Source organism: Vipera ursinii (genome assembly GCF_947247035.1).
Source record: "Vipera ursinii genome assembly, chromosome: 1".
Taxonomy (NCBI): Eukaryota; Metazoa; Chordata; class Lepidosauria; order Squamata; family Viperidae; genus Vipera; species Vipera ursinii.
The window spans coordinates 189405442-189433228 of record NC_139512.1 but is presented as its reverse complement, the minus strand read 5'-3'; the positions used below and the strand labels follow the sequence as shown (position 1 = coordinate 189433228).

The 27787-nt window shown below is 36.9% G+C and overlaps 1 protein-coding gene across 1 annotated transcript in view; it reads left to right on the top strand.

The window, feature by feature from the left end:
* Positions 1–27787, top strand: part of SUCLA2 (succinate-CoA ligase ADP-forming subunit beta) — a 35330-nt gene that overhangs the window by 3787 nt on the left and 3756 nt on the right. Inside the window, exons 2-9 of the mRNA XM_083349153.1 lie at positions 18934–19111; positions 19865–19964; positions 20320–20482; positions 22129–22257; positions 23243–23381; positions 24972–25133; positions 25245–25387; positions 26467–26587. Coding sequence (XP_083205279.1) covers positions 18934–19111; positions 19865–19964; positions 20320–20482; positions 22129–22257; positions 23243–23381; positions 24972–25133; positions 25245–25387; positions 26467–26587 — 1135 coding nt within the window. The remainder of the gene's footprint in view (positions 1–18933; positions 19112–19864; positions 19965–20319; positions 20483–22128; positions 22258–23242; positions 23382–24971; positions 25134–25244; positions 25388–26466; positions 26588–27787) is intronic.

Below are 27787 nucleotides of genomic sequence, written 5' to 3'. Positions count from 1 at the left end.
AAATGAATGTACATTTAATTGAATTAGGTCTGCTTTTAACTATTCTTAGAGAAATAATGCAAAATAAGTTACTAGAGATGATCTGTACCCTTTCAAACTAGCCTAATAAAGCTTTGAGATCACCTTAGGAAGGTTCTGTGTTTCTTATATATGAGCACTTAGGATAGATGGCTATGTAGATGAAAGACAACAATGCGTCTTTTGAAAGGGAAGGGGTTTTCCAGGAAAAAGAAAGGCAAAAAAAGTCATACTCAGTGTGTTCTCATTGCTGTCAGCTTGAACAAGAGTGTGACGTTGAAAATTCTTGGGATCTGTCCTAAGCTCTGTTCGGTTCAATTTTTTATAAATTGCCAGGCCAAGAGAATAGATCAGTACATGATTTCAGCTGTCATATTGAAAACTGTCCCATTCATACATGTTTACCTGCTTCCCCTCAACTCCAATTGCTTGCATGTTTTCTACTAGGAAAAATAAAAAAAATTAACTGAAGTCTTTGAAAGGCCTAATTCTCTCTCCCTTTCAGTGGTTCTGCTCAGGGCAGCACATGTGGGACAGAGTCATTGGGAAGAAGGAGCAACAGTGAGACAATTCAATTTCTAATGGGAAACCAGCAACCTTTTACTGTCAAACAGCTAATTATACATTATTGAATGGCTGCACTTTAAAAAGGGTTGGCATTATTGATGCAGGTTGTTGATTTATAATGTAAAGGTTTGTTTATCAGATGTAGAGATGACACCAGACTACTAAGTATGGTTAATAATTTAGAAGACAGATTCTAGTTTTAAAGGGATCTTGATTGTAGAAAAGAATATTTGTTTCAAAAAATGAAAATATGTGAGCCCTATATTTGTAGGGAAAAGCTTAACCAGCTTTTCTCCCTTTGCAACTTGTAGGATATGTTTGCCAAACACACCCAAGTTTAACCATAACTGTTTTTCTCAGTTAACCTATTTTTTTATTTGTACAACACATGAATTGTAAATTATACCAACTATGGTTACACAATACACTAGGTTAAAATCTGCTTAATTTATGATTCACTATGTTGTGCAAGCACAGCCAAAAGAGGGTGATTATTAAAGTCCTGGCGCCAGACTGGACTCAAATATCAGAAGGAAGCTGGTGGTGATGTCATTGGCTTTACCTTCCCTTATTTTTATTTAATATAAAAAGAGTAATTTTCCACAACCCTACTGATAAAGAGTATTTCTTAAAAAAATTCTGAACCCCCCTCTCTTCCTCATAGGCGATGCAGTATCTTCAAGCAGTTGCTCATTGCTCTAACATTAATTGTTTCAATTTAAAGTTACGACACCACATAGTGGAGTTATATTTTGTACTTCTCATTTTCTTGTTAGAGTAGTCCAGGGGTAGGCAACCTCGGCTCTTTTATGACTCATGGACTTCAACTCCCAGAATTCCTGAGTCAGCTGAGTCAGGAATTCTGGGAATTGAAGTCCATGAGTCATAAAAGAGCCGAGGTTGCCTATCCCTGGAGTAGTCCAATGAAATCACAATCTAAGTATATTCTGTTTTCTTGTATAATTATTTCTGCTTCTTCAAATAGGATAAAGGTTAGTTTTTCACATCTCATATTACATTCTAGACTCTTTGAAGGCTTTAGTAAGGTTAAAATCAACAAAGCATCTACTTGACTATGAAAAATAAACAAGCATACTATAGAGACAGTTGTATTCATTTTGCATACATACCACATTTTAGTGACTGAATATTACCATTTTTAGACTTTGAGAGAGTGTACGGTAGCTTTTTCAGAATGTTCAAATTAACTCAGTAAAACCCAATGGTGTTTAAAAATAAATGTATGATATGTGATATAAATATGGGCATTGAGATTGTGGATAAGGGTTTAACCTGTAGTACAAAGCAGGCTGCTAATTCTTTAGATACTGGAAAGCCACTTGTTCCCAAAGGATCTACTGAGGATGAGGTAGGATGGAGGAGAGCTGAAGCAGGGATAGCTGAAATGGCACAAAAATAAGCAGATGCTACAGGCTAGTGTGGAAAAAAGCAAAGTTTTACATTTAGGCAGAAAAAAAAATCCAAGGTTTAAGTACAGATTAAGTGGGACCTGGCTCAAATAGAGCAACTGTGAGAGGGACCTTGGAGTCTTAGTGGACGATCACTATGAGCCAGCAATGTGCAAAAAAAAAGCTAATACAATCCTGGGTTGTATAAACAGAAGCATAGAATTAAGATCGCACAAAGTATTAGTACCACTTTATAAAACACTAATAAGACCACACCTGGAATACTGAAACTAATTTTGGTCAACATGCTACAAAAAAGATGTTGAGACCCTGGAAAAAGTTCAGAGAAGAGCAAAGAAAATGATCAAAGGCCTGGAGACCAAAATGTATGAAGAACGGCTGCAGGACTTGGATTTGGCTAGTCCAAAGAAAAGAAGAAACGGGTGACATGATGGCAGTATTTCCAGTATTTGAGGGACTGCCACAAAGCACCAAAGAGCAAGACACCAAACAATGGTTGGAAACTGACCAAAGAGAGAAGCAACCTGGAATTAAGAAACTTCCTAACAGTGAGGACAATTAACCAGTGGGGTCTTCTGCTCGAGCAGTGGGTTGGACTAGAAGACCTCCAAGGTTTCTTCAAACTATTCTATTCTATTCTATTCTATTCTATTCTATTCTATTCTATTCTATTCTATTCTATTCTATTCTATTCTATAGTATACTTTTATGCATATCCAAGATTTTGACTTTGCTGGTTATGTTGGGTTATCAGTTCTTTTGACCTGAGAATATGGACAAGAAACTTGTGTTAGAACACCTCAACTCAACTCCTGCACATCATGGCTGAGTTAATGAAGTTTGACAGGATTAGCTGAATGAGTTGAAAGGGAGGTAACTTCATTCTTGAAGAATGAAAAGCTAAATGTAAGTGATGCATAAATTTAAAAAAAATAGCTCTGGTTTCTTTGGATCTTAATAGTAATTAATTTGTTAATATCTCCTTTCAGGTGAAGAGAACTTAGAAGGTGGTAACTACATAACTGCAGATGCTCTTTGAAGATGCAGATTATCTGATTCTGTTTTGATCTGGTTTCAAGTGATGGTTGTGAAAGCTAATGGATAAGCTATTTAGGAAGAGAGGTATAAGGAATGCAACCTAGTTGATTCTTCTGGACCTCTCTGGTTTTTGATTCTGTTAACCATAATATTCCAGACCAGGTTTTGCGTTGGAAATTGGGTTGTTGTTATTTTTTTACAATGGACTCCTATTACTATTTATGGAGGTGTGTTCATAAGGGGACCATTTGGGTGGCTATACCTTGGTCATGTGAAAATCAACTTTTTATGGATTACTATTACAAATGCTGTTTGAAATCTTTATGCAGCTTTTGGGAGCAATCAGAAGAAATGGAGTGACATTAAAATATTCTAAATATCTCCTATTTTGTTTTTTAATACTATGCAATTCATCGTAAATTGTGCTCTGGGTTAATAGCTGGAGAAAATGGATACTTAGTTGAAACCCAATATGTTGAGATTATATCCCAATAAGCAACATAGTTGTCTAATTTGGAAATTTTCCTGCTTTGGACAAGAGAGATCAGTTACATAAACTGGAGATATTCTTATACCATACCCATCATTATACATGGAGAGATGAATGACCTCCAGGACAAAGAGTACCTGTTTCCAGTTACAGCTGTTCCTGGACATGGATTGCTCTGAATTACTTTGAGATTTGATTATTGCAATATGCTATTTTGCTGTTACAATTTTAAAATATTACATTTGATTCACGAAGGATATCATGACGAGATGGGTGAAAGAAACTGAAGCTCTGGCTTCTTAGCCTAATTTTGCTCTGTCTGGAGACCCCAAGGGTTGGAAAGTTTCCCTGGAGAGGCAATGAAGGAGAAGGGAAGCTTTGGGAGTTTGGACCAGATGGCAGTCGATCCGAACGAACCAAGGAACCTCTTCAAACAGACGGAAGAAAGGCTGCCTGTAGGCACAGGCAGCCCAAGTCATCGACAACCGGGGGGGGGAGCGAGCCATGGCAAGCCGCTGAACAGGTGATTGACAATGTGCTGAGAACTGGGTGAGACCGTTTTTTTATATTCCTCTTTCTTATGGACTTGGAAATAGAGATCCACTGATGGGAAAAAAATTCAAAGCAAAGACCCTGGAAAGATTTGGGAAGAAGAGAGTTAAAAGCGGCAAGAAATTATAAACAGGGGAATGAAATTAAAGAATATAAAAAAATATAAAACTGGAATTGGGACTGATTTAAAGAAAATTTAGTTAACTCTAACGTGTGGAAAATCTTTTTATATTTAATTTCTATGAGAAAACCTCCTAAAAAGAACTTTTTAAACCCGGACATAGACAATACAGTAAATAAGGACATCTAATGGTAAAAGGAGATATTACAACAATACCAAAATACTAAAAGAACTTGAGGAGCTCTTGACCTTGAAACAAAACCTGGCGTAAACAAAACCTTATGTGACTCTGTGCCAGAGAAGATTTTCTACAATCATATCTTCTGACCCTGGATATAACTACAAAAGAAACTATTTGGAAACAGGGCTTTTTACACCTTTAAACTAACTGGAACATTTGGATTAGCCTAAATGGCTCCTTTCATGGTTGGATTATAGCCTAAGACAGTTGCCTTTTTTTTTCTTTTTCTTTTTCTCCTTGTGGACTTATAAAACTCACTCAATTGAAAAATGAGTGTACCAAATCTCACTAAACTTATGAAGAAAACTTCTGCACCCTCTGTTGGAACTCTTAGTCCAGCAAGCCAGGGATCTATTGAAACAATGCTGCAGGGAGAAAAAGCATAGTGCTCAGTGAGAGTTGCAAGCCACATTACAGCTAATTCAAGAATCAATACAGAAAAATCATGAAGAGACAAAAACCAATTTTGATAAGCTAAATGAGCAAATGCTGGATATGAAGGCACAATTTGATGCCCATCACCAAATGATTGCTAAAAATGAACAAAGAATCCAGAAAATGGAAAATAAATCAGAAGAAACTGATAAAAAAATGGAGGCATTAATGCAAGATAATAAAAGATTAGAACAAGCAAACCAAGCTTAGAAGGAGCAGTTGCAGCCTTGGAAATGGAGAAAGCTGTACATTACTTAAGATTCCAAAATATATCTGAAGACAAGGAGAAATATATAGCAGAAGTGATCATTAATCTATTGGCGAAGACCCTAAAAAATAGAGCGGAGATACAAATGGAAATAGATGAAATATTCTGAATGAATTCAAGCTATGTGAGGAAATATAAATTACCCAGAGAAGTCCATGTAAGATTTATAAAGAAAACAGTAAGAGATGAGATACTGAGAAGAGTTAGAGATGAACCATTACAATATAAAAATAAGAAATTGTGGTGTTGAAGCAGATCCCCAAGAGAGTAAGAGACATCCGAAGACAATATCCCTTCTTGACCACAGAAGTTAATTGCCAAAGGAATAAACTTTAGATGGTTAATGCCAGAAGAGATCCTAATTAATTGGAACAATACAAGATATCGACTGGATTCAGTTTGGAAGGCAGAAGATTTTGATGAAAGAAACAGAGCTTTCCTGGATGAAAGAGCACAACATCAACAAGAGCATAAAAAAGAACAAGAGCAGACAGAACAAACAACAGAGGAAACAGCTGTACAAATTGAAGGAGAGAAAGATTAGCCAGACCAAGAGGATGAGGTAATGGTAACAGAACAGAGGACCGCAATATCAACGATCGAAATATAAGTAAACAAAATGGAGAAAGAAAATGGAATGTTTTCAGTGAATATAAAGGGACTAGACTCCAAAATTATTTATTCAAGAGACTAGAGGAGATTGATAACCGATTTACATTAACAGATAGGAACCAGGAGAAAATGATTGTTACTTTAGAGATGGATAGAGCTGATTATTATTTAAGATTCCAAAATGTTGAAGAAGAAAAGGGAGAGAACCTAGCAGATGTAATGGCAGGAATATTAGCAGAAGCATTGGAGGAAAGCAAGGAAAAGATAATTAATGATATAGATGAGATATTTAGAATATACACTAGATATGCAATGAGAAATACTCTCCCCAGAGAGGTGCATATAAGATTTACTAAAAAGCATTAAGGGTAGATATACTACAGAAGCTGAGAAATGTTAAAATAAAATATAAAGTAAGAGAGATAGTGATGTTAAAACAGATCCCAAGAAGAGTGAGAGACCTGAGAAAGTATCAATTTCTGGCAAAATGCTTAATTAAAAAAGGGATAAATTTTAGATGGTTAATACCAGAAGGAGTAATGATAAATTGGCAAGAACAGAGACATAGACTGGACACAATAGAGAAAGCAGAACTTTTCTATGATCAATACTTTGGGCAGCAAGAAGAAGAAAGACTGAGAGGGGAAAGAGTAATCAGACAGCAAGGAGACGAGACAGAGAAGCAACGCAGTAAGTACAGCATAGAACAGGAGGAAAGGGTGTTGAGAGAAGGGACGAGCAAAAGAGACAAAAGAGCAAAGAGATGAGAATAACGAGAGCAACTAAAACTTCAAATAATCATGGAAGAAATAAAAGCAATTTCGATAAATGTAAATGGACTGAATTCGACTATAAAAAGAAAAAGAACATTAAATAAATTGGGGAAATTAAAAATGGATATAATCTGTTTACAAAAAGTTCATATTAAGAAACAACATAAAAATCTACTAGAATATCCAAAATTGGGAGACTTATATACCTCACTTGCAGATCAGAGTAAAAGAGGTGTGGTATATATTCAAAAAACAATACAAACTACATTGTTATATTCAGATGAAGAAGGGCGAATTTTAATGGTGGAAGTAATTATGAATTGTAAAAAAAACTTTATTGGTAGTAATTTATGCCCCAAATGAAAACCAAGAAAATTTCTATTCAAAATTACACCAGAAAATAATAGAATTGGAATTCGAAAGCATGTGTATGATTGGAGATTTCAATGCTATTGTAAAGGCCGGGCTGGATTATAATACAACAAAAAAAAAGACTCTAAGGAGAACACTTCCAAAATCTTTTCATAATATGGTGGATGAATTAAATATACTAGTTGTTTGGAGAGAAAAATATCCGGAAAAGAAGCAATATACATTTTATTCTAACAGACACCTGTCCTGGTCGAGAATAGATATGATATGGACATCAATAGACTTATTTACAACTACACAAAATATAAACATAGAAACAAACACATGGGCGGACCACAACCCAGTCACAATTATATGGAAAGTACAAAAAAAAAGAACAAGATGGACATTAAATCAAACTGTATTGAATGAAAAAGACTTCCAGCAATATATGGAAAAAGAAATGACTTTCTTCTTTAAGGAAAACAAAACAGAAGATACCTCACTTCAAAATGTCTGGGATACGGCGAAAGCGTACATGAGAGGACTTGCTATATCTTATATGGGGGAAAATAATAAACAGAAAAGACAAATTAGGGAAAAACTGGAGGAAGAATATAAGACTCTTGAGAAAGAATTACAGAAAGATACACAAAAGAAAAAGATAAAAAATTTAATGGAGTTGAACAAGTATAAAATGAACTTAATAGAAAATGAAGAGGTGGCAAGGAAAATAAAGGCAGCTAAACAAACCTTTTTTGAACATGCAAACAAACCAGGGAGATGGTTGACATATAAAATTAAAAAGGAGAAAGAGAAGAGATGGATTAAACAACTGGAAGATGCCGAGGGGACTTTACAACACCGGAATGAAGAAAAGAAAAAAATAGCTTGGGAATATTATGATAATTTATATAAGCAACAAGTAGTTTCAGATGATAGGATAAAACAATTCTTGGAAAAAACAGAGATTCCTAAAGTACCAGAGAAATTTAAAAAGCTACTAGAAGAGAAAATACCGTATTTTCTGGCGTATAAGACGACTGGGCATATAGGACCCCCTACATTTCCTGTTAAATTATAGGGTTTGGGCTATACTCGCCGTATAAGACTACCCCTCTTCCAATGCACACCAAATCAAATTTAAAAAACATCAGATTTGATTTTATTATGGTAATTTTAATTCAAATGCTTATGACATGCAGGTACATAGGAAAACTGTCACTTATAAACATAAGGCTGTTTGTCATCAAACATGTAAACATAAAACAGTGCAAGTGGATGAAACTTAATAATAATAATAATAATAATAATAATAATAATAATAATAATAAGAAGAAGAAGAAGAAGAAGAAGAAGAAGAAGAAGAAGTTGGAAGGGACCTTGGAGGTCATCTAGTCCAACCCCCTGCTAAGGCAGGAAACCCTATACCATTTCAGACAAATGGCTGTCCAGTCTCTTCTTAAAAACTTCCAGTGTTGGAGCATTCACCACCTCTGGAGGCAGGTTGTTCCACTGGTTAATTGTTCTAACTGTCAGGAAGTTTTTCCTTAGTTCTAGGTTGCTTCTCTCCTTGACTAGTTTCCATCCATTGCTTCTTGTCCTGCTTTCAGGTGCTTTGGAGAATAGCTTGGCTCCCTCTTCTTTGTGGCAGCCCCTGAGATATTGGATCACTGCTATCATGTCACCCCTCACCCTTCTCTTCATTAAACTACACATACCCAGTTCCAGCAACTGTTTTCTATTTTCCTAATTCACTTTTTCACTTTTCCTAATTCACTCTAAAGCTTTCCCTGCGCAGAGCCTTAAGTAACACCAGCTGCCTGCAATTAGTGCAGGTTCAGATCCCACCAGGCTCAAGGTTGACTCAGCCTTCCATCCTTCCGAGGTAGGTAAAATGAGGACCCAGATTGTTGGGAGCAATAAGATGACTTTGTAATAATGCTGCTTGGGGGGGGGGGTGAAAGCTCTAATAAGCAGGCATATACATAGAATGAAGGCTATTGCTTAGCACATTGATTTGTGCTTTCAATTGTAAGCCGCCCTGAGTCTTCAGAGAAGGGCGGGATATAAATGGGATTTTTTTAAAAAAAGACCCAATGGGAGATCCACTCCAGGTTTTCCAGCCAGCCCGCCCAGTTCCTGAGTCAAATGTGTCCTTAGAGCTAAGCAGCTGTTCTGGCTGCGGCATTCCCCACCTGCCTTTCAAGTTGGGATAGACTACAGCTGCTCTTCAACTTTAGAAGGAAAGACGCCCAGACCCCAGCCTGTAAAAAATCACAGACTGCAGCTTCTACTCCAATTGGTCCCGCTTTCCCTGCGCAGACTAAACGGGAGATCCGCTCCAGGTTTTCCAGCCAGCCCTGTCCCTAAAGTTTCAGCACCCAGTGTATAAGACGACCCCTGACTTTTGAGAAGATTTTCATGGGTTAAAAAGTCGTCTTATACGCCGGAAAATACGGTAACAATGATGGAATTAACAGAAGCAATTAAAAAACAAAAGAATGGCAGAACACCAGGACCAGATGGGCTACCAGCGGAACTATGTAGAACATTGCAGGAACTGTTAGGCAATGTAATGCTGGAACTCTATAATGAACTCCTCTCTGAAGCTAAGATACCAGATTCATGGTTGGAAGCACTTATTACCCTGATACCAAAGGAAGAAACAGAAATACAGAAAATAAAGAACTATAGATCGATTTCCTTACTGAATGTGGACTATAAAATATTCACATCAATCATGGCCAAAAGACTGAAAAAGTTCCTAAACAAATTTATACATATGGATCAAAATGGGTTCCTGCCCAAAAGACAGATTAGAGACAATATGCAAATTATATTAAACACATTAGAATATTATGAAACATCCCGAAAAACAGATGGCATTGATGTTTTTGGATGCACAGAAACCACTCGACAATGTGAATTGGCAATTCATGATAAGACAACTACAGATTATGGATTTTGGGGAGAAATTTATAGATATAGTTAAAGCAATTTACAATAAGCAAATAGCCAAAATAATGATAAATGGAGATATGACTGAAAAGATTAACATTATGAAGGGAACAAGGCAGGGATGTCCTTTATCCCCATTATTGTTTGTATTGACACTAGAGATACTAACTAGAACTATAAGACAGAATAAGGATATAAAAGGTATGAAAGTTGAGAGAGAAGAATATAAGCTACAAGCTTTCGCAGATGATTTAGTATTTAACTTGGAGGAGCCACTAGAGATAGGACCTGTATTAATAGAACAAATATAAAAATATGGTGAGGTAGCAGGTTTGAAGATTAACAAAGATAAAACAAAAATGTTAGTGAAAAATATTGCTGAAAAACAACAAAAAAATTGATGGGAAAGTTAGAGATACAGATTGTAAAGAAGGTAAAATATCTGGGGTTTCACCTGACAGCAAGATGTACAGCAATTAAAGAAGATAACTATTACAAATTGAAAAGACAAATCGAAGTAGATTTGGATAAATGGAAAAAGGTACAACTATCATTAATGGGCAGGATTGCAATAATCAAAATGAATATATTACCACGATTATTGTTTTTGTTTTCAACAATACCAATAAGATTGGAAAAGAAATATTTTGAGGGGCTAAATAAAATAATTTTGAAATATATTTGGCAGGAGAAAAAGGCAAGGATTAATTTAAAAATGTTACAGGATGCAAGACTCAGAGGTGGGTTTAGCTTACCTAATTGGGAATTATATTACCAGGCTGCAGTAATGAGAGAATGGATTTTACTGAGGAATACTAGATTATTGATATTAGAGGGACATGATTTACAGTTTGGATGGCATTTGTTTATATGGTATGGGAAAAATAGAATACACAGCTATTTCCAGAGACATTATATCAGGAATTCTTTATTGATGGTTTGGGAGAAAATAAAGAGGAAGCATTACTTGAGGATTCCAGATTCGCTCTCAACGATGGAAGCGATAATACACCCCAATATGTTTAACATGGGAAACATTATAAGATATAAAGACCTACTAACAGATACGGGGAAGCTGAAAACCAAACAACAATTAGAGGAACAAGGAATAAAGATGGATTGGTACATGAGAACGCAAATACAATCTAGATATGAAAAAGATGCTAAAATAGATGGTTTTAATTTGGGGAGAACAGAGTTAGATGAAATACGGGAACTGAAGAAAAATGGATTAAAAATGTATAGCTACTTATTATATAGGGAATTAGAGGAGGAGCAAGTTAAAGAGTCAATGACAAAATGGTCAAGAAATTTTGGATATACGATTGAATTAGATAGATGGCAGCAATTGTGGGAAACAAACTATAAACTGACAATGGCGACATCGTACAAAGAGAATATGTACAAGATGTTCTACAGATGGCATATGTCTCCAGAAAAACTAGCTAAAATATTTAAGGACAGATCTATGAAATGTTGGAAATGCCATCAAATACCAGGCTCTTTCTATCATATGTGGTGGATGTGTGCAGAAGCTAAAACCTATTGGAACATAATCAAATCATGGATAGAAAAGATGATACAACAACATATAGACTTAAGACCAGAAATATTCCTGTTGGGTATTTTACCAGAGAAATACAGCAACGAGAACACATATTTGATTATTCATATAACCACTGCAGCTAGGATTGTGTCTGCACAAAACTGGAAGCCATTGAAAGCTCCTCCAGAAGAAGAGGTGATCAGGAAAATAATGGAATGTGCGGAAATGAATAGATTAACAATGATAATTAAAGATAAGACAGAGTCAGAGTATTATGAAATTTGGGGGAAAATTTATGAGTGGGTGAAAAAGAGAATATGCTTAAAAGACAGCTAACACTAATTTAGATCAAAATGGATTTTTACCAAAGAGACAAATAAGAGTTATAATGGACATATTGGAATATTATGAAATGCATCCAGGGAAACAATTGGCACTAGTATTCTTAGATGCTCAAAAAGCGTTTGATAATGTTTCCTGGCAATTTATGACTCAACTACTAAAAACAATGGACTTTGGACAAAACTTTATAAATATGATTGAAATGATATACTATAAACAAATAGTAAAAGAGATTGTAAATGGAGACTATACAGAGAACTTCGAGATAAGAAAAGATACAAGACAAGGATGTCCACTATCTCCATTGTTATTTATTCTAACCTTGGAAGTTTTAAATATAAATATTAGGCAAGATGCAGATATTAAAGGACTAGAAATAAAAGGTATAACTTATAAACTGTAAGAATTTGCAGATGACTTGGTATTTATCTTAGAGGAAACTTTAGAGTTGATTCCTAAATTATTAGAAAAGATAGAACAATATGGAGAGATAGCAGGACTGAAAATAAAAAGGAAAAAAACCTAAAGTGATAGTTAAAAATATTACAGATAAACAAAAAAAAATGTCAGAAAAAATAGGACTACAAATAGTTAAAAAGGTTAAATACTTGGGAATATATTTAACAGCAAGATGTTCTACAATAAAAGAAGATAACTATTGTCTGAATCCATTTATATCACATTCATAAATGTATGTTTAAAACATTATTTCCCTTCCCCCTGGATTCTGCCATCTCCCGAGGAAGGAGGAGCGGATGTCGATTCAGCCTGCCTTAGGTTATTTCAAAGACCAAGGGAACCCTTTTGAACTGGGGGAACAAAGGGGAGGGTTAGGGAAGAAGGCATCTGGCCTGTGTCTCCATTTGAATCTGTAAAGGAAGAAGGCAATAATCGTAAAGATCCGAAGTTCCCTTTTTCCCACGAAAGGGATGACACAAAGTAAATGATGGGGGGCTGACCAAATGGGGTTGAGGGAATGGGGGTTGAACCGGGAACTCTTTATAAAAGTTTCAATCTGTAAAACAATACCAGGTCCTGTCTTGTATTTCCACAACCAAACATGTCCTAGTAAAAATTCCTTTTGGACTAGAACTGACTCCCAAGAGTTTTTGTTTTCCTAAGATGTGGATTGGGGTGGGTCCTGACAACTATATTAAATTACTGAACCAAGAAAGACTGGATCTGGAAAAATGGATGAATTTGCAATTGCCGATGTTAGGAAGAATTGCTATGGTGAAAATGAATATATTACCAAAAATATTGTTTCTATTTCAAATGATACCCATAAAATTAGAATTTTTTTGAAGATTTAAATTCACTAATTTTGAAATTTATTTGGCAAGGAAAGAAAGCTAGAATTAAATTGAAAATGCTACAAGAAGCCAAGGAAAATGGAGTTACAACTTGGTTGGCACACTTTTTTATGGTGTGGGAAAAACAAAGTTCATAAGTATTTTCAAAACCACTATATAAGAAATGCATTACAACTAACATGGGAAAAAATAAAATATAAAATATACTTGAAAATTCCAGGCTGGCTTTCAACAATGGAAACATTTGTACATCCAAATTTAGTTAATTTTGAGAAAATATGGATATACAGATATATTCTAAATTCTGAAAGGAATTTAAAATCTAAACAGATGAAAAATCAGGGTATGGATCTATCATGGTGGGCATACTTACAAATGCAAGTTAGATATGATAAAGATGTTAAACTGTACGGATTTTATAAAGAGCAGACCTTGTTTGATCAGACATTATTAACCTCTGATGAAAAAATACTTTAAAAATTTATAACTTTTTATTGAGTTTGAAAGTGGAAAAAAACATTAAAGAAACAATGATAACATGGGCAAGAAATTTTGGATATAACATAGATTTAGAAAAATGGCAAAACCTGTGGGAAAGAAATTATAAATTGACAATGTCAACTTCTTATAAAGAAAACCTGTATAAAATGTTTTATAGATGGCACTTGCCACTAGCAAGATTAGCAAAAATGTTTTAAAAAAAGATAGATGTTGGAAATGCAAACATAAGTCAGGTACTTATTATCATGTATGGTGGACATGTTTTAAAGCAAAGAGGGACTGGGGAAAATACATACTTGGCTAGAAAAGATGTTGGGAAAGCATGTAGATTTTAAACCTGAACTTTTTTACTAGGTATAATGCCAGAAAAGATTGATAAACAAAGTATATACTTGATTGTACATGTGATAACAGCAGCAAGAATCATATTCACACAATATTGGAAAAATGAAAAAATACCATAGGAAGAAATAATTTAAAAAATACTGGAATGTGCGGAAATGGACAGACTTACTATGAGGTTGAAAGAAAAAGAAGAAACAGAATACTTTCAAACTTGGGACTTATTTTATCAATGGCTTGAGAAAAGAATAAAGGATTAGGAATTAAATTTGTATTATTGAATGATAAACTCAGAGAACACGTTTGTTGAGTAAATACTATTGAATTGTATGACAAAATAAAAAGTTTACCAAAAAATATTACATTTGTTCTGAAGCAGCTGTCACTTTGCTACCAAGACAGATTAAGCATACTTACTCTGACAGACAAAACCTCCTACAGAATCAGGGTATTGGGTATAATACTTGCACCAAGACTTGATACCCCTTATCAACTAATCTTAGTATTATGCCATGTTGAGGGTGCAGCATACACTAGGAATTCATTTGCAGAGTTTATATCAAGAATTCCCTCCATTATGGCATTTGCTCTGCTTAGTTAAGCCTAGGCATTTGAGATTTATGTCTGTGTGTCTTTATCCTGACCTTTGTTTATATGCAGTTGCCGGGTGTTTTTGTTTGGATAGAATTGGGAGAGGAATTGCTTCAAATCAGTTTTGTCTCCTAGCAACTACCTGGACAACCTGTAGTTTTCTTGGCAAGATTTTAGAAGTGGTTTGTCCTTGCCTTCTTCCTAGAGCTGAGAGAGAAGGGATGGCCCAAAGTCACCCAGTTAGCTTGTCCTCAAGTGGGACTAGAACATTCAGTCTCCTGGTTTCTTGTCCTGATGCCTTAACCATTACACCAAACTGACTCTTTTTGAACAATATTATTATAAAATAGACAAATTTAAGAAAGGGTAGTGTTTGGGTTAAATACTCATTTTTATGTGTGGTTGTATTGAAGTGCTTATATTTTAATTGAAACGAATCCCTGCTTTTGAGTTGTTTAAAAAAAAACAATAAAAGAAAATTGCTACACAGGTTGATACCAGGATGATGATATAAGACTATATTTGGGTGTGATGGTGGTTATAATGTGGGGAATAATGTGTTCTCCATTTATGTTCCCCATGATGTGGGGAAACAATACATCTCTAATCTGCTAAACAATTTGTTTCCTGACTGGCTTCTAACTTCCCATTATCTGCTGAATATGTTTCCCTTTCCCCTTTCTTTTATCATCTAGAGAGCATCATTAGGAGCTGTTACACGTACTGAAGGGGTGGCATTAGCTGCTTCTATTTCTGCAGAAGACCATGGGGGAAGATTGTTACAAATCCCCTTCACTTGTAACCTTCCTTGCTGGCTTCCCAAAATGTGGACATGTCACCACGTTGGGGGGAGGGAGGAGAGGGACAGAACAATGTTTTACAGTGGCCAGAAGTGCATGGAGGTAAGGGGAAATTCTTTGGCAGGCTGCCAGAATAGAATTGAAATCCCAAACATTTCAGCTCCACTCCTGCAGCTTCAAGAAGGATTTCCCCTCCGTGCATGGAGGGGAGCGGAAATCTTTTAATGGGCTGCAAGAATATTTGAGACCAAACAGGCTGCTGCCAAGAGGATTTTGGCTTCTCTTGAGATTTGCTCCATCCATTTAATGATCTGGGAGATTGTTTAACAATTGCAGCTAGGAGTACAAGGATTGCAGTCAATGAGCAAAGCAGTCAATGAGTGTCTCATTTAATGACCACTCAAGGAACAAGATTTCATTCCCAATTGTGGCCATAAGGATCACCTATAATGGTATTCCAAATTAGTGATACTGTCAACGCTGTGACAATGGATGTCGTCGCTCTGACAACTGAGAACCAGCAGCCATTTTTACTTTCGCTTTTAATGTGCCTTTCTATTCTTATAGAGCTCAGATGTAGAAGGGGGGGATGGAGTAAATGCCTGAGGATTTAGCTAGCCATAACAATGTAGAAATGTGGAAACTCAAGGACGTGTTCTGACAAGGTTTTGGCAATTGGGGAATGTGATTTATGACAACTCTTGTGGGGTGGGAATTGCAATTTGTTACTTTGTATCTGGGGGGGAGGGAATCTCATTCTTGGGTTCAACTATGTAAGTGCCGATACGTTGTTTCCTAAATAAAATGTTCTTTAAGGAAGAATTCTTGCCTTGAAGTTCTTTTACTGATTTCATCTATCACAACCATGACAGATACAGTTTATCAGTGGATATTGCAGTGAGGCAGGTAGTTAATGTAATCAAGCTGTGTTTTGGCTAATGTCTTAAAGTGATGGACCACAGTAACAGCAGGTTCTCAGGAAGGAAAGGGTACTTTCCAGGGAAGGGGAATAAAACAAGAGATGGCACAGTCCCAAGCTGGATCATGAGAAGAGGAAAAAATTTAGGATAGCCACTTCCTAGAATCTTCTATGCTTTAATGCTGACAAGATTCTGTCTATATGGTGTGAGAAAATACAGAACTGAATTTTGGCCAGATTGTATTACATCATTCTTGGGCTAGGACTGATACTTACCTATTAAATATTTTACCTTTTAATACTTCTAGAAATGGTCCTACTCTGGATGTTCAATAGGAGTTAAGTTTCTTTTAGTCTTAACTTTCCAGTTTGGGGAATCTCTGACATTAAGAAAGTCATCTCAATCTTGGCTGCCCGATGTTCAGTAAGTTCTTATACAGTATTTTGTCACTTTGCTATCTTAGCTGGGCATCCTAGGAAATTAACTCAATATCTAGTAGATGTTTCAAATGTTTCTGTAAGCTTTTTAATATTTTGTCAGCAAACTGCCAGAGATAAATGGCATGTGAATAAAATTGAATTAAATCTGATTTATCTGGGGACAGCTAGAATAGTTTTGTAAAAAAACATCCAGTTAGATTTTAGGGGATCTTAGAAATGCTTATAATTACCTAATCAGTAATTATGTCAGTGCTCTGATTGATCAGAGAAATAGGGAACGATGTTACTGCAGTTAACATAGCTACTACTCTTTGGTGCATGTCAGTGTACTTAAAGATGCTCCTGTGGTATAGAAACAACTGTATGAGCTAAAGCACCCTGCTAAGTAGCTAAAAGCAAACCTGATTCAAATCCAATGAAATACAATGTAAAGCCAATTTAAAATGCTGTGGCAATATCCATTGCAAAAACAAATTTCTTTCTGCATGTGTTATGACCTGAAATCACAGACTATTGCATTGTTTTGAGTTATGAGAGGTTTGACTTCTAGGCCTACCTATTAACATGCCCTCTGAGGCTTGTTAAAAGGAAGGCTGACTCATCAAGAAGTTTCGTTTGTCCTGTTTTATTTATCCAACTGTTTTCAAAGACTTGTTTTCAAAGACCTATTTTCAACTGTAAGTTTACTATATCCTGAAGTGATTAAGAAAGTGAAGGCTAGTTGAACTTACTGCACCTTGAGAGTTAAGCAAGTTCTTTTTCCTTTGACACCCCCCCCCCCCATGCTCTACTCACAATAAAACCACAAGACTTTCATCCCAAAGTCTACTCAAGAGGAGCAGCTGTCTAGGACACGTGGGCAATCTCATTCTGTCCATTATGTGAAAAAAACCTTTGCCCACCAGAAATCAACACTAGACACCATTCACTATTGCTACAACATCCCCACTACTTCAGAGGTGTCCGGTACATCATAGAACCTCACCCCAAAGCTTCATTTTAAAGCTTTTAGGATCTTTTAATCAGATGATTGATGCATTTCAAAAGGAACATCTGGAAAGGGAAATATTTTGTCTCGTGAAAATGTCTTGTAACTACCTTTTCAATAAGTTGGAAAAGTTATATTACATCAAAGTAATTAGAATGACTATGTGTATGTGCATTATGTATACATACATATGTCCATACACAGATTCTTAACAAACAGCACTGAAATATATGGAAAAGAAAAAAGGCATACATACAGTTCCAACAAGCGGGCCTGGACTGACTATGGCAGACATGTCAAACACAAGGCCCGGGGGCCGGATGCGGCCCGCAAAGTGGTTTCATGCAGCCCGCGAAGCCATCCTGGAAACAGTGAGGGAATGGCCCCCACTGCCTTGGCCCTGGCCCAGAGACCCTCCTCCTGCCAGAGACCCTCAGATCTGTCCCACTCCTGCCCAGGCCCCCATAGGCACCCTTGATGTGAACGATGTAGAGCTGGCCATGCCCACCCAGTAGGCCATACGCACTCTAGCCACGCCCACCCAGGCCATGCCCACCCGGCCCCCTGAGGGCATCCGCAATGCTGATGTGGCCCTCAATGAAATTGAGTTTGACACCCCTGGACTATGGTTTTAAATTAGATTTTTATTGGGCTAAATTGTCATTAATTTATTACATCCATTGTTTAATTCCTTTTTTAAATTTTGTATTTTATGTTTTTTAATTTTTTATTGTTGTGAGCCGCCCTGAGTCCTTGGGGAGAAGGGCAGCATATAAATTTAATAAATCTCAATCTCGTCTACAAAAACTATAAAGTACAAGCAAATTTAATCATATTGCCTCTTTCAGCCTTTCTCAAAAAACCTCCTTAATTCATATATTGATAGTTCATACGTATCTGCAGTCCATTTCATCCAGTAGATTCAGTATACACAATTTATGTATAAAGAAAATATAGAACTATAGGGAATGGTAAAAGGCATTGTGAAAACTGGAACAGAAAAAAATCTTCAAATTTCAAATGCCAAAAGATCAAAGTCCAAAAACATTTAATCACATGATAGTTTGTAATCATAGATTGTTTATATGGGGCTTCAGTATCGGAAATGTTATATTTGGGGAAACAGAGCTTCCATCTCAGCCTATGAATTTCTATGAACCAGAGGTTTTTGGTCCAGTTGGTAGTTATACACTATACTTCTGCAAAGGCCAGGCTGCTTAGTTAAAAGAATAATGCTAAAGGATTAATTAAAAATTTTGTCCAGTTGTGAAAGCTGTGTTCTAATTTCCACAGGTCCTAGGTGGAAATCCAGTTTTATTTAATAGACATGTATTTCAAGTTCAACAACGAAGGAACTTATCACTACACGAATACTTGAGTATGGAATTACTGAAAGATGCTGGCATTTCTGTTCCATATGGATTGGTTGCACAGACACCAGAGGAAGCTTACAACATTGCAAAAAAAATAGGTAAATGACCAAAGGGAATATGTACAGTAAAATTTATAGGTTGATGCAGTAACCTGTTTTCATTCTTCAAATGAGATTTCGGGCATTTTAAACATATGTGTTTATTTTAGCCCCCACTCCAGTGTCTATCCATATGAACTATTACACTGGAAACAAATGCTTAGCTATTATAGTAGATGTTGGGAAGATGTTGTAAATTTCAATAGTTCTTCAGGCTGGAATTAATTGGTATTAACAGGTAAATGCTACTAATTTTTTATATTTTATCCTGTATTATCTAACACCTAATTTATTATCTAATCACCTAATTAAAATTATTAAATCACCTAAAAATTAAACATCCTATGACCTCAAGCTGCTGCATTGAGCTTATCTAGAACTGAAATGTTTGGTCTCAGCTGACTGCTTACAGAAGCATTTGTGATAGTAATCTCCTTTCACTGACAGCTGTCCTAGTGCACTTCTGACCTGTTTTAGTTAAAAAAACAAACAGCAAAGCTACATCTTGAGAAACAAGTTCATAATCTTATTGGAATCTTTCTTGAACGGTGTATTTTTTTGGCTTGACATCAAGGATATTTTATAATAATAAAAAGTTGATTTCATTTTTTTTTTAACTATGTAGAGGAGAGTTTCTGTCTGCATTATTTTATCACTGATTTTCAAAGCTAGATGCACAATTGCTATAGATTAAAAATGTGATTTTTAATATTTAAATTAATATAATTCTTGCCTTATCCCTTTTTATTCTAGGTACAAAGGATCTGGTTGTAAAGGCACAGGTTTTGGCAGGTGGCAGGGGAAAAGGAACATTTGAAGGTGGCCTTAAAGGAGGAGTGAAAATAGTTTTTTCGTAAGTTAAACCAGTAGATGACTGCTATTTTAGATCTTACAAATCTACTACATTTAGACATTTGCTTGAATTATTTCAATATCAGAATTCTAATCATGTTGGTTATTTGAAAAATTGACTGTAAGAAGAGCAATGCTGGATATGACCTTATGTACATAGTTCTCATTTGGAATCAAGTGCCCAGATAATGTCTGTGGGATTGTTTACAGAGAGAACCTGAGCAAAACTTTCCACTTACTGGTTTTAAGAGATTCTCTGAATCTAGTGATTAAAGTTTACATCTAGAATGTGGTTTCTAAAAATACAGTATTTTTATTTTCCTCTATCTTTAACACTTGATTTCTTTTTTTTTTAGTCCAGAAGAAGCAAAAGAGGTATCTTCAAAAATGATTGGAAAAAAGTTGTATACCAAACAAACAGGAGAAAAGGGCAGGATATGCAATCAAGTATTTATTTGTGAACGCAGATATCCCAGGAGAGAGTACTATTTTGCCATAACCATGGAACGGTCATTTCAGGCAAGTGTATCTACCGAGTACAGACACCTCCTCCTCAGTTACTCTGTGAAAATATTTTGCTACATAAAAATATTATTCCATAATCAATCATATAATTTCCCATTTTCTTTAATATATTTTTATCTTATAGAATTAAATGTAATAATATAAAAATGATATCTTGCTTGCCACTTTTGGGTCATGGCTTACAAAGAATTTGAGGGCTGGCTAGATATTTGGAAGGGACACGGTGGCTCAGTGGGTTAGGACGCTGAGCTTGTCGATCAGAAGGTCGGCAGTTTGGCGGGTCGAATCCCGAGTGCCGCGTAACAGAGTGAGCGCCTGTTACTCGTCCCAGCTTCTGCCAACCTAGCAGTTCGAAAGCACGTAAAAATGCAAGTAGAAAAATAGGGACCACTACGGTGGGAAGGTAACAGCGTTCCGTGCGCCTTTGGCATCTAGTCATGCCGGCCACATGACCACGGAGACGTCCTCGGACAAGCGCTGGCTCTTTGGCTTTGAAACGGAGATGAGCACCGGCCCCTAGAATCGGAAACGACTAGCACGCATGTGCGGGGGAACCTTTACCTTTACCTTTAGATATTTGGAAGTATGTGGGTAGAAAGTATTTGTCCTCTGGATCAAAACAGTTTTGTTTAAAATGAAAAGTATTAAAGCTGCTCGGAATTTTTGCCTGTATGTACTGTGCTACAAGTTGATATCAGACTGTTATTGTCTTTGACAGTCTGCTTATATAAAAAATCCATAAATGTTGCATTTTTTTCCACAGAATTTCTACTGCAGAGTTTTTGATGTAACAAAGAAGGCTGGGATAGTTTTCAGAATTTAAAATTATGTGGCTATCACATGTTAATAAACTTACATTGATTTGTCTTCCACTCAGTCACAAGCTTTTACCATTAATATATAGCTCTGTTTTCTGGAAGCCTATTAAAAAGCCTTTGTTCTAACCAGAGGCTAAATAGAGTATGAATGCGGTTTCTGGTTTTAAACAGTATTAATATAGTACTAGGGATGCGGTGGCTCAGTGGGTTAGGACGCTGAGCTTGTCGATCAGAAGGTCGGCAGTTTGGCGGGTCGAATCCCGAGTGCCGCGTAACAGAGTGAGCGCCTGTTACTCGTCCCAGCTTCTGCCAACCTAGCAGTTCGAAAGCACGTAAAAATGCAAGTAGAAAAATAGGGACCACTACGGTGGGAAGGTAACAGCGTTCCGTGCGCCTTTGGCGTCTAGTCATGCCGGCCACATGACCACGGAGACGTCCTCGGACAAGCGCTGGCTCTTCGGCTTTGAAACGGAGATGAGCACCGGCCCCTAGAGTCGGAAACGACTAGCACGCATGTGCGGGGGAACCTTTACCTTTTACCTTTAATATAGTACTAAGGGATGCGGTGGCTCAGTGGGTTAGGACGCTGAGCTTGTCGATCAGAAGGTCGGCAGTTTGACAGGTCGGATCCCGAGTGCCGCGTAGCAGAGTGAGCGCCTGTTACTCGTCCTCGGACGTCCTCGGACAAGCGCTGGCTCTTCAGCTTTGAAACGGAGATGAGCACCGGCCCCTAGAGTCGGAAACAACTAGCACACATGTGCGGGGGAACCTTTACCTTTACCTAATATAGTACTAATTTGCTAAAACATTTCCTCTTTTCAGGGGCCTGTTCTCATTGGCAGTTCTCAGGGAGGTGTCAATATTGAAGATGTGGCTGCTGAGAATCCTGATGCAATTGCAAAGGAACCAGTTGACATTGTAGAAGGCATCAAAAAAGAACAAGCCATCAAGGTAATGAAATGTCCCTTTTTGCTCAATGGCATCACATGTATAACATAAGTGGTGCAACCTGTTGAACTGATAAAAATGTATTGGATGGATGCCCACGGAAATGTTCTAACATGGGAAGGAAGCTGCAGTATAGATTATTGTAATTTGTCCTTAAATAGACTATGTTGAAACAATGTATGGCCTATTTTCTTTTGTGTGTGGGTTTTGTTGCATAACATCCTGTTCTTTGACAGAAATGCAGTATGGGAATTTCAAGAATATATGAAATGTTTTTAGTGCCATCATCTTTCAATAAGAATCAGGTCTTTGGTCCATCTACCTTAATGTTGTCTATATTAATTAGAAGTTGCATCACTGTCACCAAGAGCCTTGGTGGAGCAGTGGGCTAATGCCTCCTTAAGTAACACCAGCTGCCTGCAATTAGTGCAGGTTCGCATCCCACCAGGCTCAAGGTTGACTCAGCCTTCCATCCTTCCGAGGTAGGTAAAATGAGGACCCAGATTGTTGGGGGCAATTAAGCTGACTTTGTAATAATGCCGCTTGGGGTGTGTGTGTGAAAGCCCTAATAAGCAGGCATATACATAGAATGAAGGCTACTGCTAAGCTTGTAAGCCGCCCTGAGTCTTCGGAGAAGGGCGGGATATAAATGGAATTAAAAAAAAAATCACAAGGAGTTCTCTTTCTCCCCCCCCCCCCCCCAAGAGGAATGACTGGATGTTCACTGAGGATCACAGCATAAATTCACGGAAGGAAAGGCTTCATGTTTTATGTGTGAATGTATTGCTTTCATCAGGGTTTTTCCAAAATTTTTGAAATGTAACAGAAATTTTTGCAATATGGCTCATCTGTGGGAAGAGCAGAGGGCCCCTCACTGCAGATAACACTTATTGTTGAGTGTCCCAGATGTATGCTATGCATATTTATTTGTAATATAAAATAATGCAGTAGTTGGTTCCTTACTTTCTTCCCCTTTTTTCTTTTTTAGCTAGCCCAGAAAATGGGATTTCCTGCTAATTTGGTAGATGAAGCAGCTGAAAATATGATTAAGATATATAACCTCTTCATTAAATTTGATGCCACTATGGTAGAAATAAATCCAATGATTGAAGATTCAACAGGGATTGGTAAAGTACTTTCTCATGGACTTCTTTGATATGGTAACATTTAAAAGGCTTAAGTTTCGGTATTTAAGTTCCAGTTTCACTAAAAAGGAAATTATGAACAATAAAGCTTACTTGGGATATCCCGGTATGTCCAAAATTGCTACTCAATTTTCACAATGTTACTCTTATAAAATGCTGCATATCATTAGTATTCTAGAATGTGTTGAGACCAGTTTACTGCAGCTGCGGTTAAGACACGGCTTAGCATTATACAGGGCTCAATCTATGGTTTCTTCAGCAAACTATTCCACATTTTTAAAAAGTGTTCATCACAAGCATGGAATCTTTAAAAAGCATAGAATCCTTAAAAGCAAATCATATCAAATTAATGCTGCCTCCTTTTCTTTGTACATCATAGGAGTCCTATGGTACAATATATTTTGATTTTGGAAAAGTTGTTAATATTCTTTTTAACAAATTAGTAAAATATAGAGAACAATTTTATGGAGATATTTATTTGTGGTAATTGTTTGATGGACTGTATTTGTACTGAATGCTCCTCAGTGAGTCTGATCTATTTAGAAGAAGTGACAAATGAGATGCAACATAGTGTTTACTAACTTTATATGAGTTTTGGATAAAGAAACATAGAAGATGCAGCACAATAAGGATGGTGGATGCATAAAATGCAAAAAGATTCTAGAGTTGTAGACCAAAGCTAAATACAGATCAGTTTTGTTATAAGCATTATACAACAGCTAAACTGCAAGAAACATAGTGTCCACAAGGGATAATAGTCACTTTATCACTTTATTCTACTTTGGTCAGAGCTCACCTGGAATTCTGTGTTCAGTTGTAAGCACTGCAGGTTAAGAAGGGTGTTGTGGGACTAGAGCCAGTGGGTTTAGTCAATCACTCCAAAAGGATTTAGATAAACTTCTTATAATTAGTAAGCATCTGAACACCAAAGGTTGCTGACCTGCAATGATCCCTCGCCTTATTCCATGTTTATTAAAATGGTCATGAGTTTAATGTCCTCTAGAGGTGCCCTGGTTCCCCACTCTTATCACTGGACTAAACCTTAGGAAAATACCGTGATGATACAGGCTATTTGTTGATGAAACAGACTGCCTCCGAAAGGGTCGGATTCTAGATCTACATACATTTGAATTCAAGCATTGATGGCTATCTCCTAGTATTGTTCTAGTAGAAGAATTTACTGAATTGATGCCCTTCTAATTCCCTGATTCTTTGAATTCAATCATTTAGAAGTTAGCCTACTTGGGTCTCAGAGTATTAAGGGATAGAAAAGGAGGAGGGTGGCAGGAATCTTGCCACAATCTTGCCCGGTATTTTTTTTAAAATAAAAGGTTAAAAACAAGCACAAAAACTCAGGAGAACAGGTACTCGCAGTGCGGAAGGCAGACATGTTGTTACACTGACTCATTAGATCACAAAGAATGCAGTTTTCTGTCATTTTGCAGAACTGCATTTAAGTGAAGGGAAAATGGTAGTGTGACATCACCACCTAACTTCCAGAACATATTTTTCTAGGAGAAGTTTTAAGTTTTAGTGCTAAGGGATCTAAACAAAATTTGTTTGTCTTCCAAGTGATGTGTATGGACGCAAAGATAAATTTTGATAGCAATTCGGCTTATCGTCAGCAGAAAATCTTCGACCTGCAGGACTGGACCCAGGAAGATAAGAGAGACAGGGATGCAGCAAAAGCAGATCTCAATTACATAGGATTAGACGGAAACATTGGATGCCTGGGTATGTTTTGCTCATCCAATATTGGAAGCTCAAAACAAGAGTGCTTTGGATAGTTGTGATTCTTTTTTGTCCTCACCCTTTGTCTTTCTACCCACCCCACGTTCACTCAAGTGAACGGAGCTGGTCTGGCAATGGCTACAATGGATATAATTAAACTTCATGGAGGCACTCCAGCAAATTTTCTTGATGTTGGAGGTGGTGCTACAGTGCAACAAGTAACTGAGGCGTTTAAACTTATAACTTCAGATAAAAAGGTATGAATAGAATCTTTGATTTATTTCATTGTTTTCTAAAAAAAAACACCTCTTTCTGAGCTGAAGGACCCAAATGCTAGTGTATCGTAAATAAGGAGCTTTTTTTGTCAGAGTATCTATTGAATATTTATAGATAACACAATCTCACATACTATATTCTCATATTCAGAAACAAGTCTCAAAAAGCTTTCAGTATGCTGTCTACTAAAAAGTGCGCACAGGCTTACAGTCTTGCACAAAAACATCGTATTGCTGTTTAATAATTGTTAAAAGTTTAATTTGAATATTTGTAAGACATTCACTATTTTCACTTGTGCATGATATCCTCTCTGTGAGGAAGCCAGTTTTGAAATTCTTTTATGTCCTTGTTTTGCCAAGGCCTTTAGCTAAATGCAAATAAATTTCTTTTATCTATAAATTTATGTATAATGGCAAAATATAAAGGCAAAATGTATACATCTGGCTCCCTGGCAGCTTCCCATTCAATAACTGACTAAAGCTAGTTCTGCTTAGCTTTCATTAATTTGTTGTAGCCTTTACCATCTGCTTTTTCTAAACCTAAATACCGTAGATGCCAATACTTTCATATCATGTACTATATACTACTAAAACTCTTGATCCCGTAACCTTTAACTGTAACAGTGAGAACAATCAACCAGTGGAACAGCTTGCCTTCAGAAGTTGTGGGTGCTTCATCCCTGGAGGCTTTTAAAAAGAGACTTTCATGTATAATTGTAACATTTACTCTCTGTTAGAATAAAAGACATCAATTACCTCCTCCACAATTTTCCTAAGTCTGGATAGTCATCTTGCTTTAAGGAGGAGAAATCCAAATAAATAACAATTTTTAAAAAGCAGCAAGTTGAATCTTTTAAGTCTTGCTCCATTATATAGAAATCAACCCATTCCTACCAGTGTGAAAGATAGATGTGTGAATATTATACCGAGAGTAATTTAGTTCTTTATGTTCCAAAAATTGATTAAAACAAATTGTTTTCATGTAAATTGGAAAAGCTTAAAGAATATCTACTTTTAATAGTGCTTCAGCTTATGATGATATGTATTACTTATTTACATAGGTTCAGGCTATTCTAGTAAATATTTTTGGTGGCATTATGCGGTGTGATGTGATTGCCCAAGGCATAATTATGGCAGTAAAAGATTTGGATCTAAAAATACCTATTGTTGTACGGTTACAAGGTAAGCATTCCAAATATGGTTGAATTAAAATCTGTTGAGTGACCTCTTTGTTTTTTTCATCCATCCATTGACAGTAAAAAAACAAACCCAAAAATCTTAAATATATTGAAATAATAACATTCATATGTTAAAAAGCTGTATCTGGAGCAATTGCCTTAGCTCTTTATTACATGCAATATTACACTCTGTCATCCACCCCCCCCCCCCCCAATATCCTTGCTTTGAAAAGAGCAGTTATCAAGTGAGATCTGGTTATGCTTACGAGCAGTATTTCTCAGATAACTTTAATGTATGTCCCTGGGTTGGATGGGCACACTTAGTTCTAGCATTGAACTGAGAACAGTTGAAAATTCTGTTGGGAATGTTCCACTCTTTATGCTTGAGCCTGTTTCTGCTTATAGGCAGGTACAAGCTTTGTGCTCAGTCAAGCTGTTGATTATTGGTCTGTACCTAAAAGTCAGGCTGGAATGATAATAAAGCTGTTTAATTCAGAAAAGCACTCTTGACAGAGGCTTGATATTATAGTCAACTCCTAGAGCCTTGCAGGTCCAGCCGATCTGAATCCGACCGATTGTGACTAAGAACCCATATTAGGTCTTATCTCGCTGCGATAAGGGTGGCGAGGTCTAATTACTTCGCTACCCTTATCGCGTCTGCAGATAATCGCCCAGCCGCCCTGTTTAGGGTGACCTGCTCCCTCCTTAATCAGGAGGTGAGTGAGGAACCCTTGCAGGGGCGTGCCGAGGAGTTTTGTCAACATCTGTCGGACAAAATCGTTCGGATTCGGACTGGTTTGGACTCCGACTGGGCAGAGTCGGACGATCAGGACACAGGTGGTCTTGTCAATGTTATCTGGGAGGAGTTCGATCCTGTAACTCCGGAGGAAGTGGACAGGATTATGGGGAGGCTGAGCACCATATGTTTATTGGACCCGTGCCGTTCCTGGCTGGTTCATGCAGCCCGGGAGGGGACACGAGGCTGGTTCCAGGCGGTTATATCTGCCTCTTTGAGTGAGGGTAGTTTCCCCGCCGCCTTGAAAGAGGCGGTGGTGAGACCTCTCCTCAAGAAGCCTGCCTTGGACCCAGCTGTGTTAAATAACTTTCATCCGGTCTCCAACCTTTGCTTTCTTGCGAAGGTTGTTGAGAATGTGGTGGCGCATCAGCTCCCTCTGGTTCTGGATGAAGCGGATTATCTAGACCC